Here is a 22824-nt window from a genome sequence, read left to right as displayed (position 1 = left end):
GGTTAAAGACAGTTGAGATTGTATACTAAAATAATTATTTTAAAAGTCTTGGAGGTATCTTTTTATAAGGATCTGTTTTTCTGGAAGTATGGAGACAAGTTAGTTTCAAAGAAAACATTCAGCTTCAGTGAAACATCCCATAACTAAAAATAGTGGAGGATACCATATTTATTCAGGGAGAGAACCCTGTTAGAATGCCTTTCCTTGTAGAAGAATTGCAACCTAGAATTTAATTAAATAGTTAAACGTAAACTAAAGAAGCCTATCTTGTTGACAAATTTAATCAACCAATCAATCAATGGAAAATATATCCACAGATAGAAATATATCCACTGAAAGAATAGTTAAGAAACATGTTTGAATTAAGTAAACAATGACCAATTAATTCTATGATTATAGGTGATTGGTTATTCTTAAATAGACACAATAAAATACCAAGTCAGTTAATAATTCAATAATAATGATGAATAAAGTTAGATTTCCAAATCAAAAGCAATTTGAACAGAAAAGGGATCTGCTAGTGAAATTATCTACTTCTTATGGCTATTTTCACACTTTCTTCAAAATGAATAATTTAGTCACATTCTTAGCCACCCAATTTTAATCTGATTTTTGAATGGGCAATACTGATAAGTTAATTTCATGTTTCATCAGCTAGAAGGTCCAGATGCAAATCTTTATCTTATTTGTCAAAAATAAGTAGTTCACTAATTTTTTTTGTAATTATGGTGGCATATAAAGGAATCTTAAGTAATTTTTAAATACTATGAATTGCATTAACTTTATCACAGAGTCCAAACCGCAAACTAATTTTTTTCTTCTAACAGATATTTCTTCATAAGAGTTTATCTCTATTGAAATTTATTTTGATGAAGAACAACTATGAAAACAAAAGACCCACTGCTCCAAGGAAGCTGCTGTGGCTCTAGAGGGACTTCTTTACCTATCACAGGCATGAAAAAAGTAGTGGTCAGATTTAGCTAGGGACTAAAACCATTGAAAACTATTACTTTAGAGCAGGCAAAAGTTGAGTACTGCTCCTTGGCATGCTTGCTTAGAGGATGGCATGCTAGACTTTGAGAAGTGAGTGACCTCATTAGATACTATGAAGGGCAAATAAAATTGATCACCTGCAGAAATATATTTTTGAGAAATATATATTTTCTTATTAATACAATAAAGCATAGATTTCTTAATAAGTAACTGCTGAGCTAAATTTAAAAAAGAACGCTTAACTTAAAAATATTCCAGCCTTCAAATTATTTTAGAAAGATGAGAATGCAACTTTATAGTAGGGACTTCTAAAACAAATAAACCCCCAAATTAACATTAGTCTAAATGCCAAGACCTACACACACACACACACACACACACACACACACACACAATCTCTTTCATTTTTTCTTGTGCCAAAAATCTACATATATATGTGTATACACACACATACATATTTATATTTCTATCTATCAAACAACAAAAAGTAGAAATAGGTGAACCAAGATTTGTGAGAAATCAAGATATGAGAGTAACTAGGAACCTATGGTTGTAATAGGAAGAAGATTAGATGTACTGGATTGCCATGACATCTGTTAAGGTAGGAAGGATAAGAACATGTGGATGGAATGAATGAGGAAACATATGTATATATTGCAATGTGCCCACAAGAAAATGTCCCAAGAAGTAAGGGAAGTGTGGCAAAAGTGGGCATATAGCTTATCTGTGAGTGCACAACACCAGATATAAGATGAACCCATTTTATGGCTGCAAAGCTAAAGGTTTAGGCTGTCACACAAATGAAAAAATAAAAGCACTGGGGCAAAGGTTAGAAGTATTCTTGAATAAACCTGTTTGTGTGGCTTGACTTTATGATCTCTCCAGAATTATCTATTGAGTGTAGAGATCCCCCAATTTCTTGGATCTACAGAGGTATCACAGGATTAGTGTGGAGCCAGAAATGAGCCTAATACACACAATTATATGTATTACAAATTAATATCTATATACATAGAGTACACTATGTTGATAAGCAAAAACAATTCTATAAATTAATATAGGAACCTAATACTTAAAAAAAGTGAATTGTATTTTGTATGCAAATATAATTCCTCTCTCCCAAATTGTAAAATTTTACGCAAAACAAATTTTCTGTTTAAATAATTTATTATTTAAGCAGCAAAATGGACCACTCCACTTCTATAGCATTATGGTTAATTGAGTTTCATGGTTATTGCATTCAGTATTGCATACTGATTTATATTTCACTTATAAACAAATAAATCAATTTTATACTTAGAAAATAAAATTACAAATTCTTACTCAGAATGGACAACTGCTTCTGAAGATTACATTTTATAGATATTGCATACTTTTAAATACCAACATGCTACATAAGTGTCTAATAACCATCAAGTGATCATAACTTCACATATTCCTATAGACAGCTACACTTGGAGAAATGAGAATTTGGTTACAACATGGAAAGCAAACTATCAGGGAAGAAAATGACTTTAAGAATAGTGCGACTATTACACAAATGTCTTACAAGTAGACATTAAAATTCTGCCTTGTTTTAAACCATGTAACTTATGTTAGATTATCTTTTTCTAAGTAAAAAGATGTGTGACTCTAAAGAGGTAGTACAAGGAACTGGAGTAATGGAAAAGTTCTGTACCCAATTTTCTTGGTGGTTACTTGAGGCTACACAACAAAATCTCATAAAATTTTATGGAACCACACATTAAAAATTGTATATAAAAATTTGTGAAATCTGAATATAGTATATAGTATATAGATCAGTTAATAGCATTGTATCAATGTCAATTTTCTGATTTGATAATTGTACCATGGTTATGTAAAATATTATCATTAGGGAGAGCTGAGGAATGGACCATAGAAAATCTTTGTACTATTTTGGCAACTTTCACATTGAGCCTAAAGTTATTTCAATAAACAAATATAAATGATGTGGTCCTCTCTTAGGAATTGAGAGAAGAAAGCAAGATAGCTTTTTCTTTTTCTTTTTTTTTTTTTAATACAGAGCACAGGGGGGCAGCCCTGGTGGCGCAGATGTTTGGCTCTGCGTTTGGCCCAGGGTATGACCCTGGAGACCCAAGATCGAGTCCCGCGTCGGGCTCCCTGCATGGGGCCTGCTTCTCCCTCTGCCTGTGTCTCTGCTTCTCTCTCTCTCTCTCTCTCTCTCTGTGTATTGCTCATAAATGAATTAAAAAAAAAAGATAAATAAACAGAGTTGTGACATGTGGTGACTTCCAAAAAAAAAAAAAAAATAGCACCCGGATGTGTTGGGGTGGGGCCTGGCTGGGGGTGGGGGGGCGGCTGTGATAAGGAGAGAGAATCTAAGGCAGTCTCCTTGCCCAGCACAGAGCCACCTATTACAACCCTGAGATCATGACTTGAGCCTGAAATCAAGAGTTGGACACTGAACTGCTTGAGCCACCCAGGCACCTGGAAAGCAAGATAGCTTTATAGAAAGAGGCAAACAATGGTTAATATTGTAATTAATAACAAAATTTCCAGAATTCAAAATGATCCCACTAAGACTGCTAGCAAATATAGCTCATGACAGAAGAAGCTATTCTGGTTGCCTCTGATGTTGCGTTAGAGCCTCTTACTTGTTTTTACTGTTTGCCAGCCCAGGGAGAATGGGCTGCGAGCCTGCAGGTTGTAGGAGGAGATTGGGCTGTGGTTGTCAGCTGCAGGACTCCAGGAGAGTGTGGCTGTGCTTTCGGTGATTTCCTCAACAATCACTACCCCTGGTGGGCCTGGGGGACCTATAGGCAAAAGGGAATGAATAAAGTTAAATACAAGCCATGATGAAGAGCTATGAGAAATTGTATTTCCAATAAAGATCCAATCAAACTATCTAACTGTCTAAATGAAACACATATTTAGTAATGAAAATTGACAGTAGAAAGATGGGATCCAAAGTGGGTACCATGATTTCTGCTGGGAACTTAATTATATATTTGATTTTTTTTCCTAACACTTTGCTTGGAGGCAACTACCAATTACCATTATATTTTATAGGAAAAGAAAAAAAAACAATTAGATACACACAAGAATATGAATGTCAATATTAACTATGACTATGGACATCAACCACAGCTTAAAGAAGCTATATACACAGCTTATAGAGAGTGATTGGCAATGGTATCAGTAACAAAAAAGATCCCATAGTTAACAAAATATTATAGGTGTATGGGCCTAATTTTTAGGTTCAAGAAACCTGCAAGTGTACAAATACTGTGATGTGACTATCAAGTAGCTTAAACTTTAACAGGGGAAATATCAAGAGCTCTGAAATAATGATAGTTCAGGCCAAAGGATATATTTTAGAAGTAAGGCATGGACAAATTTTGTGGGGATTTAAAAGGAAGGTGTGATTTTGATGGATGATGATGATAATGATGATGATAATGGTGATGATTTGTGATGGGGATGGGAGAGTAGTTCATCAGAGAAGATTATTTTCCTTATGCTTATGAAAAATTGGTATAGAATAGTGATAATCAATCTATGAGCATGTAGACTCTACCTTCAAGAAACAACTGTGGTCTGATGGAGAAATATACCTTTGTATTATCACTTCTTAAAATAGTGATATCTAATAGCATTTAAAAATATGTAGAGTGTTTACATTTTAGTAGTTGGAAAGCATGCCGATGTTCTTATTGACATTCTTCTGTTCTTTAATATGGACAATTCAGGCTGCAAGGATTCTTTTATTTTCAATGACAGCAAACAAAAAAACCTTTTAAGTATTTTGGGTTATTTTCTGAATTAGTCCTACCAGTACCATTCTGGCTTCATTTGACTCCCTAGTCCACCTTAATGCCATTGTCATTTACACTATTTGCATCTTTGGTGACAAACTAAACCACATTTATAAGTTCTCAAATCTGAATGGACTAAGTTAACTACTTAATTTCTCTGGCTCTGGTCTTGGCTTTCTAGTCTAACCTTGCTGAGTCAGATTTGATTACAAAGTCTGATCAGGAGGGGCTGAGCTAGACTATAAGTAGCTAAGAAATGGTGGAGTGCTGGAGAAATGGAGGCAGTTAGTAAAGACCTCTTGGGTAGACAATTTCAAGAAGGAAGGAGCAAGGAGATGGTAAAAGCATTTTAAAAGCTTCATGAAGCAAATGACATTTTTAGGAAATGAGAACTGAACATTTTAATCAACTGAGTCCATTCAGATATAAGAATTTTTGAATTTGGTTTGGCTTATCATCAAAGATGCCAATAGTGTGAATGGCCATGGTGTCAAGATTGCCTAAGGAGTCAAGTAGAACCAGAAAGGTGTTTATACAGTAGAATAAAAGAAAGGAATCAGGAAAGCATGATGGAAGACATAAGAAATGGAACTTGTGAAGAGAAAATTGCAGAGTTTGTGATTTAAGTGTAGGGTACTTTTGAATGAGACTTTGTGCTTATTTGGAGTGAAGTGGGGAATATATTAGGGTTGACAAGGTCAAGGATTTATGGAAGAATATGTTTGATGTGTCATCAGTGTGAATATTCAAAGCATTAAAACAGTGGCTAAGGATGAGCTGAGGTAAATAAATGAGATCCAGGTGCTGAAGATGTCTAACAAGTTGTTAGACTGTGGAGGCATAAATTTAAAGAGAAACTATAATGATGATAACATAAATAATGATGAGAATATTAACTGTAATTACTGATAGCTACCATATCCTCACTTTACTAAATTAAGGCTTTGTATTACATATTTTGCAAACATTAACCTGTTCATTTATTTCTGTGTCACTGTAGGGTTGACATTATTCTCCCTATTTCATAGAAGACATAAAAGAAATCTCAGAGATTGGTTAGTCAGTAAATAATAAATAAATTTCTTAGTCAATAACTTTATTATATGTTAGGTATTATGGAGACAGTAGGTATCAGAGAATCCATTCTTATGAGGAGATATATTTTTGCTCAAGTCATTCTGTTGGTGAATGGCACAGCTAATATTTGAATTTGGATCTGGTTATAAAACCTGATTTGTCCAAAGAAGCAAGAAGTACACAGATCTGTCCTGCTTTCACTGCTAATTTGGAAAGTAGTTTTAAATAAAGAAATGAAAGAAAAAGTATGTGTTAAGGAAAGGCATGATTCAATTATGTGGTAGAGACAAAGATGGCATTTGAGGGAAGCAGTTAGGACTTTGTGGCAGCCTGTGTATAAGGTGGACACCATTACTCTTTCCTCCCTGTACTTGCAGGCCATTACCTCATTGAAAGGTGGAGCCTGTTCTTTCACTTCCTTGTATGTGGGCTGGCTTGTCACTATCTGACTCAAAAGACAATGGTAGAGGTGACACTGCATGACTTTTGAGGAGAGGCTATAAGAAGCTTTGCGGCTATCAATCCAGGCCTCTTGAATGCTTATCAATACTTATGTCTCCTTAGAAATCTAATTAACCTAAGGCTACCATTCTGTAAGAAAGTCCAAGCTATCATGTTGGAGAACCTTGTGGAGAAAGCTTAATCCAACTTGCTCTCAGCTATTCTAGGCGTCCCAGCCTACACATGCACCAAACATGTGACTGATGAAGCCTTCAAATAACCCCACCTCCAACCACCATGGGATTCATATGCATGAGAGATCTCAAGTACTTGACTGCCTGTCATCTGCCAAAATCATGAGGGCAAATAATACATTGATATTTGAAGCCACTAAGTTTTGGAGCAGCAACAGATAACTGGAACAGACTTCAAAACAGTTTGATTTGAAAGTTTGTTCATAGATTGAGAATTGGTCAGGAGGATCTTCAAAATGCTATGAAAAAAAGCATTTTTTCATAAAATAAAAATTTTGCTAATGCTTTCCAATAGGAATAGTTACCAACATAATTCATTTATTAAGCTCTTTTATATTGTTCCTTTTGTTCTGTTCCATTCCATCTCTTCCTTTTATTCACCTCTTCGAAAAGCATGAACAACCAACTCTGTGTGAGATATGATAGAAAATATTGTGGGAAATAACTCTTTGTTAACTTAAAATAATTTGCCTTTCTGAGTATTAATGGTCTACAAAATGTTTAAATTAGTTTTCTTAAATAAAGGTGTATTACTTTTAATAATAGGTAATTACTACTCTAAAAAGTTTTTAAAAACTTTAGCTAGAACAAAAAAGGAATTTACAACATAATTAATAAATTCCCAAGTATTTTTCTCCGTATGTGGCTATTTTCTCAAGTATAGTCCTTAGCAAAATAATAAGTGAGAGTAAAAACAAGATTTATGTACCCAGGACACTGACTATGGCTGTGCAATTATTTATAATTATAAACCATTGTAAATAAGTAATTGTCCACTAATCATGTAAGGTTTAAATAATAAAATTTTATGATAAAATATTAGCCAGCCATTAAACTAATATTTAGGATTATTTGCTATGTGGGAAATGTTCACAATATAATAAGGGAAAAATTAAAATGAAAAATTATGTAAATATAAATGTATGGTTATTTCCCAAATACATAAAGGAAAAGACCAGAAATAAATGCATTAAAGTATACATGGTAGTTAATATTGCTTGGAAATGACAATATAGATGATAAAAATTTTATTCTTGTTTATATTTTCCAATTCTGCGTAATAAGGATCTAAAATTATTTTTTAAAGTCATTTAAAGTCATTATTTTAAGGAAAGCCTCCATATGGTATGTATGCACTATTGTAAGTACTATTTAACCAAACATTTACTGGAGGTCCATTATGTATAAAGCAATGTGTGAGTGGTGAGAGATGAGTAGGGGAATGATTTACAGGAGAACAAAATAGGGTTCCAACTCTAGATGTATTAAAATCTTGTGATAGAGACAGATCTTTTACAACAAGCAAATTCGAGATAATGATAATGCTATATTCAAGTGTTTGAGAAGTATATTTTACATCTCATAATAGCTCTTGTTATGTTGCCTATAATTATTTTTCTAAAATTTCCACTTGTCTGAATATCCAACATAGTACTTGGAATATATTAGGCCCTCAATAAATATTTGTAGAAGGAGACATGAGAAAGAAGGGAGAAGAAGGAAAAGAGAAGATAAGAAAGGACCGAGGAGTTGTTTTAGTTTGGAATTAACAAATATAAGAATGTTTTAAAATAAAGTAATTATCATATAAGATATGGTTCCAGTATAGTAGCTTCTTTTCTTGTTAAAATAAAATATATTTGAAAACATATATATTTGAGTTAACACCTTTTTTTTTTTCAGTCAAGTTGAGTAGGATGGTAATGAAATTGGCAGAATAGCTCCATGAATGAGGCAAATAAGTTTTTTTGTATGATTTAATAAATTATTAAATCCTATGTACAGATACTTTTCTAAATCTTTATAAATCTAAAGATTTTTTATGAATATATTGTAAAAATAGTCTGAAAAATTAATTACGCGTTTTACCTTTTAAGGTAAATTAAATTTAATTTTCAACCATAATAAAAGTGGAAATGAAATTTATGGTTGTTATATTAGTATTGGCTTGTTAATACTCTATTATAAAGAAATATACATTTTCACACATTGTATACTGAATGCTGGCCGTATAGCTTTCTGTTTATATTTAGGAGTGAATTACATTAATTATATTAATTATATTAATTACATTAATATAATCAATACCCTTATTTTTAAGTCCTGTTAATGATGGACATATTTTTGCCATTTTTTGACTTTTTTTAAAAATCAAGAAGTAAATTATCTCTTTAAAGGCTATATCTAATTTACATTCGACATCTTTGAAAATAGATTAATAAGAAATAAATATCTCACAGATGACAAATATGTGATAGTAGCTAGTGTCTGAATATTATACAGATATCTCTCATTTAGCAGAAATCCATATTAACTTTATAGTTGCTGTAATGACTCAGTATCAGTTGTGATGGAATCTGGAAAGTTCTCCTCACTCCCCCTCACTCCATAACAGTGCTATTGTATAGAATCAGTAAAATACATATTTTATTTGAAAATAGGTGATTTAGAAAAATGAACACAATCTCTTCATTCCTTTTTGGTGAGGACTGCTGAGCAAATGACAAAGAACCAAGGCCCCGGACAGAAACCATGTTCTTGTGAATTTAATTTATTCTCCATCAAGGGCCCCTAGGATTGCTATTAGATTGCTATCAGAGCAACTCATTTTTTTGACCTAATGTTCAGTTAGAAAATTTCTCTTGAGAAGACATTGACTTTTAAAGCTGAAAAGGAACCCTCTTGCCCTGATGATGGGAGTATGAATTGGTACAGCCACTCTGGAAAACTATGTGGCAGTTCCTCAAAGAGTTAAAAACAGAGCTACCCTACGACCCAGCAATTGCACTATTGGGGATTTACCCAAAAGATACAGATGCAGTGAAAGCCAGGACACCTGCACCCCAATGCTTATAGCAGCAATGTCCACAATAGCCAAACTGTAGAAGGAGCCTCGATGTCCTTTGACAGATGATGGATAAAGAAGATGTGGTCTATGTATACAATGGAATATTCCTCAGCCATTAGAAACGACAAATGCCCACCATTTGCTTCGACATGGGACATGGATGGAACTGGAAGGTATTACGCTGAATGAAATAAGTCAGTCAGAGAAGGACAATCATCATATGGTTTCACTCATATAGGGAACATAAGAAATAGTTAAAGCGATTGTAAGGGAAAAGAAGGGAATTGAGTGGGAAAAATTAGAGAGGGAGACAAAACATGAGAGACTCCTAACTCTGGGAAATGAACAAGGGGTAGTAGAAAGGGAGGTGGGTGGGGTGATGGGGTGACTGGGTGATGGGCACTGAGGGGGGCACTTGAGGGGATGAGCACTGGGTGTTATATGTTGGCAAATCGAACTCCAATAAAAAAAATATAAAAAAAAAACCCTGAAAAGCAAATAAAGTAGATATCTCCTTGTGACCTCTAAAGCCGTTATTGTTAGGCTAAGGACATGAAACAAGGATCTAAGACTATATGTGATAGTTAAACAATGTTTTAGAGCCTTGAAATTTTTAAATGAACTGCAATTACCTAGTTCAATCGTGTTATTTTTCAGATAAGAAAGGAGTATTTGAAACAGGAAAATCCCTAAAAAACAAAACAAAACAAAAAACAAACAAAAACACCAAAGAGTCCTCCTGCTTTTGGGGGAAAAGTGTTGAAACAGAGTTCAGCTTTTAGTCTTGACAACCAATGGAATGATATCTCCTGTTTAAAGCAAATTTGACAAACTAATGTGGTAATAAATAGGAAAATTGTATACTGATTTTTTGTGAATCATTACCCATTCTCCTTATAGACAACAATTGGTAGAGGCAGCCAATTGTTGTTGTGTGATTGTCCAAGTCTTCTTGAAGAAAAATTCTTAAAAATTCCTCCTAATACTGTAGCTGACTCCTCTTGCCAAGCAACTCTCCTGGCCCTTTCCCACTCAGATAACATCACTATTTCTGCCTGAATCTGACACCTATTGATTCAACAAATATCCCTATTGTTACATGTTATTTTTTACATTTTCAGAAGAGTCACAATGTTTTACTTTATTTGATTTTTTTCATACAGAGGTTTTAAGTGAAAAATTAAACTTGTTGGGATTTGAAACATCAAGCAGATCTTTGCCTTACATTGTTTGTAAGGCAAACATTGTAAAAAAAAATTGATACCAAATATGCCACAGTATCTTAAATTGGTTCTATTTTTTATTATTTATTGTTTAAATTCTTTTTTCTTAAGATTTTATTTTTATTTATTCATGAGAGACACAGAAAGAGAGAGGCAGAGACATAGGCAGAGGGAGAAGCAGGCTCCCTGAAGGGATCCCAATGAGGGACTGGATCCCAGGACGCTGGGATGACGCCCTGAGCCAAAGTCAGACACTTAATGGCTGAGCCACCCAGGCGTGCCTGGTTTTATTTTTAATTCTATAAATACTGCTTGGGGACAAATGCCTCTTACTTCTAAATATATGTAGGATTATGTTTCAAAAAGACAATCACTCATGGAAACAAAGTCCTGAACATGCCTTTCTAACCAAGTAAAGATGAGATTTAGCTACTGTCTAAAAGATGAGATGGAGAGAAAATCTGTAACTCAGGCCACAAAGAGTATTTTGAATTTTTTTAAAGATTTATTTATTTATTTTAGAGAGAGTGGGGAGAGGCAGAGGGAATCTAAAGCAGATCCCCACTGAGCACAGATGATGATGTAGGGCTTGATCTCAGGACCCAGAGACCATGACTGGAGTCAAAATCAAGAGTCTGATGCTTAATTAACTGATCTACCCAGGTGCCCCTGGGGTATTTTCAATTTTTATAATGTAGTTTAATTACATGTAATGAACCATTCAGTACAAAGGACCATTTTGTATAGCCCCAATTTCAAAGCCCATATATAAGTGACAACAAAACTTTTTATTAAAAAGTAATAGTTAAATCCTCTTAACAAAATGGGTATAGAGGGAACATACTTCAACATAACAAAAGCAGTATCTGAAAAACCCACAGCTAACACCATACTCAATGGTGAAAAGCAAAAGCTTTGTCCCTAAGATTAGGAACAAGATAAGGATGTCCAGTCTCATCACTTTTATTCAACATAGTACTAAAAGTCCAAGCTGCAGCAATCAGACAACAAAAAGAAATAAAATACATCATATTTGACAGGAAGAAATTAAACTACTTGTGGATGACATAATACTATTCATAAAACTCTAAAGATTCCACCAAAAAGCTATTAGAAGTAATAAATAAATTCAGTAAAGTTACAAGATACATAATTATACCCAGAAATCTGTTGAATTTCTATACACTAATAATGAAGTAGCAGAAAGAGAAAATAAGAAAACAATCATATGTGCATTGCAGCCCTAGGAATAAAATACATAGGAATAAAGTTAACCAAGGAGATGAATGACCTATACTCTGAAAGCTATAAGACATTGAAGAAAAAAATTGAAGGGGCAGCCCAGGTGGCTCAGTGGTTTAGTGCCACCGTCAGTCCAGGGCGTGATCCTGGAGACCTAGGATCAAGTCCCACGTCGGGCTCCCTGCATGGAGCCTGCTTCTCCCTCTGCCTAGTGTCTCTGCCTCTCTCTCTCTCTCTCTCTCTCTCTCTCTCTGTGTGTGTCTCTCATGAATAAATAAATAAAATCTTAAAAAAAAAAAGAAATTGAAGACAACAAAGATAGATGGAAAGATATGTCATGCTCATGGATTGAAAGAATGTTAAAATGTCCAAACTACTCAAAGCAATCTACATATTCAATATAATCTCTATCAAAATACCAATAGCATTTTTCACAGAACTGGAATGGATAATACTAAAATTTGTATAAAACCCAAAGACTTTAAATAGCAAAAGCAATCTTGAGAAAGAAGAACAAAGCTAGAGATATCACATTCTTAGATTTTGATATAGTACAATGCTGTAGTAATCAAAAGAGTATGGTATTGGCACAAAACCAGCTACATAGATCACTGAAAGAGAATAGGGAGTCCAGAAACAAATCCATGCCTATATGGCCAACTAATCCATAACAAGAATATACAATGGAGAAAAGACAGTCTTTTCAATAAATGGTATTGTGAAAACTGGACAACTGTATGAAAAATAATGAAACTGGTGTTCTCTTTTGCAGCATATATACTAAAACTAAAATGATACAGAAAAGATTAGCATTGCCCATATAATATATGGATTAACACACACACACACACATATATGAAACTACGCAACTTTCTTACACTATATACAAAAATAAACTCAAAATGAATTAAAGACCTCAATGTAAGACTTGAAACCGTAAAACTCCTGGAAGAAAACATAGGAAGTAATTTCTTTAATATCAACCATAGCAACGTGTTTCTAGGTATGTCTCCCAAGGCAAGGGAAAAAAAAGAGACATCAAAATTAAAAAAAAACCTTTTGCACAGCAAAGGAAATTATCAACAAGATAAAAAGGCAGCCTACTGCATGGGAGAAAATTCTTGCAAATTATATATTCAAAAAGGGGTTAATATCCAAAATATATAAAGAACTTACACAAGTCAAAACTCCCCAAATAATAACCTGATTAAAAATCAACTGAGGCCCTGAATAGACATTTTTCCAAGAAGACATACAAATAGCCACAGACTCATGAAAAGATGCTCACCATCACTAATCATCAGGGAAATGCAAATCACCTTACACTTATTAGAATGGCTAAAACCGAAAATATAAGAAAAAAGTGTTGGTGATGATGTTGATAAATAGGAACCCTCTTGCACTGTTAATGGGAATACATTTCAGTGCAGATTGGTGCAGCCATTGTCGAAAACAGTATGGAGATTCCTCAAAAAATTAAAAATAGAAATACCATTGTTCATACAATTCCACTGTTGGGTATTTACTCGAATAAAATGGTGACACTAGTTCAAAAGGATATCGTACCCCTATGTTTATTGCAGCATTATTTATAATAGCCAAGATATGGTTGTCAATAGATGAATGGATAAAGAATATGTGATACACACATAGGAATATTACTCAGCCATAAGAAAGATGAGATCTTGCCATTTGCTACAGTATGTATGGGCCTAGAAGGGTATTATGCTAAGTGAAATAAGTCAGACAGGGAAGTCAAGTACCTATATGTGGAATATAAAAACAAAAACAAATGAATAAACAAACAAAAAGGAGAATAAGCCCTATAAATACAGAGAACTGATGGTTGAAGGAGAAAGTGGGGGCATGGTCAAAACAGGTGAAGAAGAGTGGAGATACAGGCTTACAGTTATTGAATGAATAAATAATGGGTATAAAAGATATAGCATAGGAAATATAGTCATTGGTGTTGTAATAGTATTATGTGATGACAGATGTAGCTATACTTCTGGTGACCATAACATAACATTTAAACTTATTGAATCAGTCTGTTTTACATTTGTAACTAACATAATATTGTATTTCAAGTATAGTCCATAAAAATAATTTTAAAAAATTAAAGTAATAGTCAATAATGTGAGTAGATTTTCTGTAGCACAATCACACTTTCATATCTATTATAACTGGTTGCTGAGGTTCTCATCTTTAGAATAATTGTGAAGACTTATGGCATGCCTTTTTTAGGAAGTATGATTTTATTGATAATAGATTTTTATACAGGAAAATGTGTCCTGACATGCTCTTGACATACTGGGTTGGCAGCATCCAACGTCATATAGTATTACATCTTTCCTTCTTTACTTTTTTCTCAGATACTTTCCTACTACAATTATGTTCTTCATGACATCTAGAGGGTATTCTTAGATTTCTTTAATATTTATTAACCTAATTTAAGTGACCCTTAACAGTAAGAACTGTTCTCAATCCTATGAGAATAACAAACTCTTTTTTTTTAATTGGGGTTGCATAAGGAAGGAAATGAGTGATAAACAATTCTAATTATTTTTTTTCAAAAACAATTTTGTTTTCAATTAATTTGGTAAAACTCACCATTTCTATCATCATCTTTATTATAATTATTATTATCATTATTATCTGTCATCTGTGTAACAACAGGTCCCTCAGCATGAAATTCTCTCTCCTCATTTTGAGCATTTAACATCTATTTAGACTTCAAATTTCAAATCTCTGCTTAAGTTTTACTTTCTTTACTTGATAGCTACTAAATTTCAATTTCTGTGACCTAGAGCCTCAGAATTGCATTTCGTATAAAATGTATAGGAAATTTTAATGCACCATATATTTCAAGAAAAACTGATCTAAAGAAAAGATATTTGTATAAACAGTCTGAAGAATCTTATTCCAGTTCTGAATCTTTATGTAAAAGTTCTGTATAGTTTCTGAAACTTGGGCAAATTTCTGAGCCTCATTAAGCCTCAATGTCTTTACACTTTACAAAAAGGATGGTAATATCAATCTTATTATTGTGAGAATTACATAGGGTAAATGTAAGTAAAAATTACTTTGTAAATAACTATACTTGCACTGGTTGGGCTTCTCAATCAAGCTCAATAGCTTGATAACTTTGACAACATCGTATCTCACTGTTTAATTTTTTACCAATGAAAATCATAACCTATGCACCATATTTGGTTCTATCAAGATAAAAAGAAAGATATGAAAATATTTTGAAAAAGAAAAAAATGTACTCTTATTGGAAAATTCATCAAGCAATATCTTCTGGTGAGCTTATAATGGAAAATGGGGGGGGGGGGAATGCTGAGATGATGACTCAATGCCTACCGACCAAGTAGAAGGCACTGTGCTAAATGTTATGTACTTTCTAATCCCTACAGAAAATCAGGTATTAATACCTCCTTTCCACAAATGAGACGACTGTGCCTCAGAAAGTTCAGGTGACTCATTCGAGGTCACACAACACCCCGATAACGGATCTGGGGTTCAATTCTGATTCTTAATTTCATATGTATCAGATTTAACTTTGTCCTATTTATTACTACTCAACACTACTTCACATAATTCCGCACGGACATAGAAAATGTAAATTTTGGAGCATTAAAAATAATTATGAGCAGAGGCCATTTTTTTTTGATTGATTGAAAATGAAAATAGAGGTAGAAATGTGTGATAGAAATGAAGTGAATTTTGTGGCCCACTCCCTAACATTTATGCCACCTGTCACAATGTGGTGTAGGGAATTAACCCACATTCTATGGGTGGCCTTAATTAGTCTATGTCTATTTTTGCAATCTCACCTGCCCCTGTCATGATTGGTTCAGGAAGCTAGATCTAAGCCAATCAGGTCATGGCAATCTTCTATTGGATGCTGATTCATGGTCTAGACTGGCAAAACCAGATGAAGGGATAGACACTTGCAGATATGTGCTAGTTTCCCCTGTAGTATGGCAATAAGAAAGCACTTAGCCTATATTATTCTTGGCAGTCAACCTACAATCACAATGAGCTTTAGAGTAAGGCCAACATTGTAGAGATGGAATCAATCTGGGTCTTTGGAAAAAAACTTGAGACACTGGATCAATGAATTAAAAAATCTACTTTAGCTGCCTTTCATGAAAGCCAATGTATTTCCTTATTGTTTCAGCCAATTTGAGTTAGTTTTACTATTTGCAACTTGAAGCACCCTAAGAGACAAAGAATAACTGAAACTCCCTTGGTTTGTGAAAGATTAACACTGGAATAATTCCTTACCTATGCAAATATTGGTTATATTAACATAAATAACCTGAAAAATATCTTCAACAATATCTAATTATAAAAAAACAAAAACAACAACAACAACAACAACAACAAAAAAAACAAGGCAATTGGGAAAACTGACAGAACAGCTGGCCAACTAGAAGCAAACAGCCAGATAGGTAAATACATAACATAATGGAATTATTAAAGTGATTTAAAAATTTACCTATAGGATAATGGAAAGATCACTTTTGGATACAGACTTGGGGCTTATTAAAGATGTACTATTTTAGCCAATGTATTCCTAGGACAATAAAGTTCAACAGAGTATTAAAAATCAAAGAATTTTAAGCAAACATGAGAAACCTCACTTTATAAACCCATAATTAAATATTCTGTGTTTCTCAATACTACAGTGACTTAAAAAAAGGAAAATGAAAAGGAGAAGGCTGAAAGGTTTGGGGATGTTACCATGTTTGAACAAAACTGAAAAGCTAAACTTGATGGCTTTGAAAAATGAAGGCTGACTGGGTAACACAAGACCTAGTTCTCATGCAGCCCTTGGCATTTTCCAGCCAAAATGACTTAGGAATATACATCATATCTCCATATCACAGAAAGTTCTTTAGATACTGAGGCTGGAAGGATTTTTTTTTTTTTTTTTTTTTTTTTTTTTTTTTAGTGAAGACTCCGAGAAGACTGTTCCTCTGGGTTAGTACTTAAGATGGAAGAGATGACATTATTATTATTATTATTATTATTATTATTATTATTATATAACAGCTTCAAAGAACTGTTTTATGATTGTGCTATAGGGAACTTCTGAAAACCCTATCTTACCATATCATTCCTATATAATTTTTTCTCCTATTTCATTGTCTGCTTATTGACATGTCATATGATATGGCAATATATCTAATATTAAATGCGAAAGATTATTGTTTATTCAATTACTACTCCATACACTGTCCATTCTTCTCTATTTATCTGATTTTAAAAATTTAATTATTTAAAGAAAAATAGTTATTCATTCATACATTTAATAATTTGCTTAATAATATTGAGGAAATATCTCTTGTGTGCAACACTCTAGGGAGAGTGATTACTTTCTAGGGAGGGGAAGAAGGCCACTGAACAAATGAATGAGATCATTTAGATAGTAATAAATGCAATGAGGAAAATAAAGTAGGCTGAAGATCAAATGGAAGAGAGATAGGAAACATTAGATAAGAAGTTGAAAAATAAATAAGAAGGAGCCAGCAGCCACATCATATTATGGGCACATTCATCAGTGTTGATGAGTTTGGTGCATTGGTGGAACAGAAGAGACTCTGATGTGGTAGAAGCAAAGTGAAGAAAGAAGATAGAGTAGCTGGTAATGTTGGAAAGATCTGTAGGAGCCAGATAACAGAGGGATTTGAGGGCAATGGTAAAGAATGCAGATTTTATCTGAGTGTGAGGAGAAGCCACTCTGGATAATAATGAGAAAAGTAAAAGGAAAGAAGCCATTGAAAATCAGGGCAAAAGTGGATTGGAAGCCCTCAGAGACTATAGGAAGATACTGGGGAAAATTGATTTCAGTAATTGAAAATGTTAGTGATTAACTTCAATGCTAAAATTGCCAAACCTTTGCAATAACATTTTAGTAGCAAATGTAAATTACAATGGTTCAGTAAATCACTATTCTAATGTTGTTTTATTGTACTACTGTTGCTTAGTTAAAATTGTCAGTGTAGTTTCAATGATGGTGGTAATCACTGAGGACGTTTTGCATACCAGTTTCTTATAATCTTACTGAGCGTGTGGTGATTTTTCTACTTATGTTGTAAGCAAAACAACACTATCCTTTGCCTACACTAGTCTTATAAAATTGAAATTTCATGAAATTTATTCTGGTAGGAATAATTTGTGAAAATGTGTTTGTCATTGGAACTCTGACTCCTTTGAGTTAGATGGGGCTATGTGATTGGTTCAGACCAGTGACTTGTGAGCTTAAATGACTTGTGCCAGTTTTGGCAGAAGCATTTAATTACCAATGTGAGACTCTCCACATCACTCTGTTTAAGATGTTTAAAGAATTCTGTGCTTCTTTTTAGAAAAACATAAACACTTCTCAGGCAATTATCACAAAATTCAGATGAAAGGTAAATTAGCCAACAATTCCAGGTAGTTAAGCAGGCATAAATATTTAATGTAGTTTTACATGAGTAGAGCTTGTGCACACTGTGTATATTCCAATAGAAAAATAATGCTGTCCATCCTTCGAAGGTGATTTTCTGAAATGGAAAACAGATATTTGAGGATCTATTGTACAAATTACAAGAACAAACTAAAATAATCATCTTGCTTATAAAAAACCTCAAGCAACCCAGATACTATCCTGAAATTAATTTAATAAGCTAAATATTACATACATTCTAAGAAAAAATGAGTTTAAGAAATTCTATAGGAAAATACCATATGAGGTGCTAAAATATGCAAAGTGCCATGTCTCTGCAAAGCTTTCATTAAATCCAATATGGGGTTTGTTGTATATGACTCATTACAACTCTGCAATGCAAATTAATATCAAGAAAATAATGCGTGGACTTTTAAATTTGTTCACTCTTCCTATTCATTTATGAATAATTTATAGATACCCTTGAGGCTTATGCCCTATGCCCTCAACTATACCATGAAGTGAATTTGAAATTATTATTTCCAATGACACATTAGGAAATACATTTATAGTCCATTCTTTTTAAGACAGGTGCATCTTTGACAATACTATGATTAGACGGTAAGTAGGAAACTTTCTGTTATTTTTTTTCCTGAAGTATACATCTGTATTTACTCTCATTTATTTAGTTGGTTTTTTTTTCATGATTTTCCATACCAACAGCATTTTCTACAAGATACCCATTGAGACTAGGGACATGTTTCATGGTCATGGAAATGAACAAAAGTTGACAACCATGTATCTAGGGTCATTAATTTCATATTTTAACTAACTGAACAAATCAGTAGGTCACTAAGGACTTAAAAAAAGAATGAATATTACCCCTTAAATTGTTAACTTATCTCATAATGGCTGAGAAATAGTGGAGAAAGAACTGTCTTAGAAGTATCTTGATGGCTGCTGTTTTATACTCTGAGAATTTTTTGCTATACAACTGTAAGAAGACATCTACCATTATGGAATGTACCATTAAGAGCTTGGCACAGAATGAAAGATGACTGCTGTCAAATGATGACAGTGAACTTGGTATAATCTTGATGCCATCACTAACTCACTTAGAGAAAGGGAGATAGTGAGCTCTTGCAGAACACTTAAATAGAGCAGTCCTGGAGGTTGAAATAATTTGTAACAGATATTCCACATAATGGATGGATTATAGGGACAGTGTCTGTAATGCATACTACCTCATCCACTGGGGTATGCTTATTAGCTTGGCTTAACATTCTGTGAGCTGAGGTTGTGAGGCAGATATATGAGCTTTGATTTACTGATACATATAGATTAGGTGATAAAGTGTCTTTGAAACAGTGATTAGGTATTTCAAATAAAGTTTACTAATAACAGTTCTTCTTGAGTTGCCACAGAAGAAATAATTATATGAACCAATAACCTCCTGAACAAAACATATAATTTCAAAAGACTTGTTTTTATGCCATAGTTCTCTGTGATGAATGAATACTTAAATTAGCCAAATCAGAATGCTAACAAATGAGAATGCTAATGCTTTGGTATAGATGATTAACTTGTGTGGTTTAAAAAATATTTACTTTGCTGGAAATTTTATACTTCTGACCTAGAATATTTTAAAATCTAAGACATAATTTCAGAGAAATTTAAAAATCATTCATACTATTTGGTTTCAATTTTTTAAAATTTAAGTATTTATTTTACAAGTACTTTTTTTTAAGATTTTATTTATTTATTCATTAGAGACACAGAAAGAGAGAGAGGCAGAGACACAGACAGAGGGAGAAGCATGCTCCATGCAGGGAGTCCAACATGGGACTCGATTCCGGGTCTCCAGGATCACGCCCTGGGCTGAAGGTTGTGCTAAACCACGGAGCCATCCGGGCTGCCCCTACAAGTACTTCTAAATCCTTTAGTATCTTTGGTGGTTTATAACAACTTTGTATCTTTTATTTTAATTTTTGCATTACTTTATTGTCATCTAAACTGAAGGTATGGCAAAGTCCTGTATAAACATTCACAGAATGAATATTTAGGTTTTAAAAATATTGCATACTGTGATCTAAATCAATTTTATATGTACTTTGTGCTCATTTTGTGTGATATCAAGTTGACGGCTATTAGATATGCAGATATTGATGATAGTTACTGATATGAGAAAAAATACCTTAGAAGTATCTATTATGGGCTCATCTACACATCTTTTCTGGAATGAAATATAATTTGTGTATTTAATTTTTTAAAACTCTGTCTTTTTTTAAAAAAAAATTCTTTTGTATAACTATATTTGAAGCCCTTCAGTATTTGTTCTACATTTGGGATATTCCTTTGTACACTAAGATAGCTATTGCATTTTGCTGAAGGATGGAAGCCATCACAATGGAATCTTTGATGCATGTAAATATGTGCTATTATAAACAATCTGCTCCAGGAAAGTGGTGCAAGACTTCATTGCTTCAGTTTACTGAATATACTGAGATGACCCTAATGGAGTTTCAGTTTATCCTAATAACAACGAACCAGCAGAGAACGCAATTACGTCAAATCTATCAACATGCCAATTTGACCCCAGGAAGGAGAGGCAGTCAGAATGTTTCCAATCATCTTTAGAATGTGTTATCAGGTGCAAGTGAACAAGATGAACAAAATAATCAGAGTATTATTGGATATTTTAGTCAATGAATAATCAAATACCATTTTCCTGCCCATATATATCATGAAGAACAATGATTCATTTCCTTAATCTTAAATATTAGGGAAATAAAAATTCTTTCTCTAGTTAAGAATATCAACAGAAATATCTACATTTACTGAGAAACATTCTACCATTTGAAATCTCATTTCATTCTCCTATTAAATCTGCAAATTAATTATTATATGCCTATTTTACAAATGAAGAATCCAAAAGAGGTAAAATGACTTGCCTAAGGTTATTCAGCTAGTGTCAGAGTGTGATTGAAATCTAAGCCTGGGTTATTTTTATAATGCTACACTGTATTGGCTGTATAAACTGGTTCCTACCACAGCCATTGTAAACAACTTAAGTCATTTTAAAATCAGGCTATTGAGATTCAACTAGCATTTACTGAGTATCAACTATAAACTAGGTCTAGTGCTAAGTGTTCAGGTTGCCCAAAGATATTGCTTTTCTCAATGAAATGCAAGGACAACAGACCTTTCTTTACTACTTTTTATACACCTTAAGTTTATGTAATTTTATGTTCTCACTGCAATAAATAACCTTGCAGCTGTCACTTTTATATCTCAGCTTTTCAACGCCTGGCCACTTTAAATCTTGTAGAGGTTATTTTCTATTTTAATGAACTCTTTTTATAAATCTGGGAGCTATCTTTTTCCTTCCCCACCCCCTCAGTTTTTAGGTACCTCAGCAAATGATCCAGAAGTTTCTGAAGGTAAAATCTACTGATATACTGAGTCAGCATAAAGTAGAGACCCATGTGCTCATGACTGCCAATCTTTACATATAATGTGCCAAATTAGATATTTCTCATACATACTAAGCAATAAAGTTAGACACACTCTAGTTTTGAAAAATGAAAAAAAAAGTAGGAGAAACATTTTTAAGAAAGATTCTTACCAAGAGTGATTCACTGATTCATTTTTTTTCCTTGGCATTAGCAGACATCATTTGCTGTTCAGTTTCTTCCCTACCTGCTCTTTCACCTCGGTTGCTCTAAACCATTAGAGAACTAATTGCCTTTGTAATTCCAAATCAAGGAGTCCTTAGTGAAACGGAGACATTACCTTTGCCAGGTGTTTAGGAGGACAAAATCTAATCTTCAGTAAAAGTCAGCACAGAAGTTTATTTCAATCAGTGCTAGTCCTCTCTCTGTTCAATATTCATGGATTTTGTGTTGTTCAATGAAGAATCATTCAGAGATCAGGCTACATGTTGTATGATGTTAGACAAAATCAAGAGAATAATTAAGAATTGAGTATTTTGGAACATAGGTTGAAATAAAACAAGATTTTAGGATACAGACTAAAGTAAACTTACCAATCTTCCATTGTTTTGAAGGTGTGACCAGTCATTGGGTTGACATTCCACAGATCTTTTGCTGGAACTTGGGTTCTTGGTAACCACATATGGGTTGTAAATGAAGGGCCATATAACATCTATATGCCCTGTGAAACTGTGTTCTTGGCTTTATGTGAAAACAAATTACTACCCAATACTGGAAAGACATGCTAAAAACAATCTAGATAGCAGTCACAGAAAACAAATGCATTCAGGAAATTTTAAAGGCTGCGTCTTAGAATTGCTGGTTGCTTTAGGCTGTATCTTTAAAAACCCTGAAAAGTGACAAAGTAAATTTTTCCAAATAATTCAAACAAATGAACACAAGTAAAATGTACTTCCAATATTTCGCCCAAGTAATATTGATGAGTTTCAGGACAACCTTTTGAACACCAAACACCATTTTTTGTTTTGTGTTGTTTTGTTTTCATGACTTTTGGCAAAATG

The 22824-nt window shown here is 33.4% G+C and overlaps 1 protein-coding gene across 1 annotated transcript in view; it reads right to left on the bottom strand.

The window, feature by feature from the left end:
• Positions 1-22824, bottom strand: part of CNTN5 (contactin 5) — a 488760-nt gene that overhangs the window by 64487 nt on the left and 401449 nt on the right. Inside the window, exon 16 of the mRNA XM_055320376.1 lies at positions 3630-3788. Coding sequence (XP_055176351.1) covers positions 3630-3788 — 159 coding nt within the window. The remainder of the gene's footprint in view (positions 1-3629; positions 3789-22824) is intronic.

Source organism: Nyctereutes procyonoides, unplaced genomic scaffold (assembly GCF_905146905.1).
Source record: "Nyctereutes procyonoides isolate TBG_1078 unplaced genomic scaffold, NYPRO_anot_genome, whole genome shotgun sequence".
NCBI lineage: Eukaryota > Metazoa > Chordata > Mammalia > Carnivora > Canidae > Nyctereutes > Nyctereutes procyonoides.
This window is presented reverse-complemented; position numbering and strand designations above follow the sequence as displayed.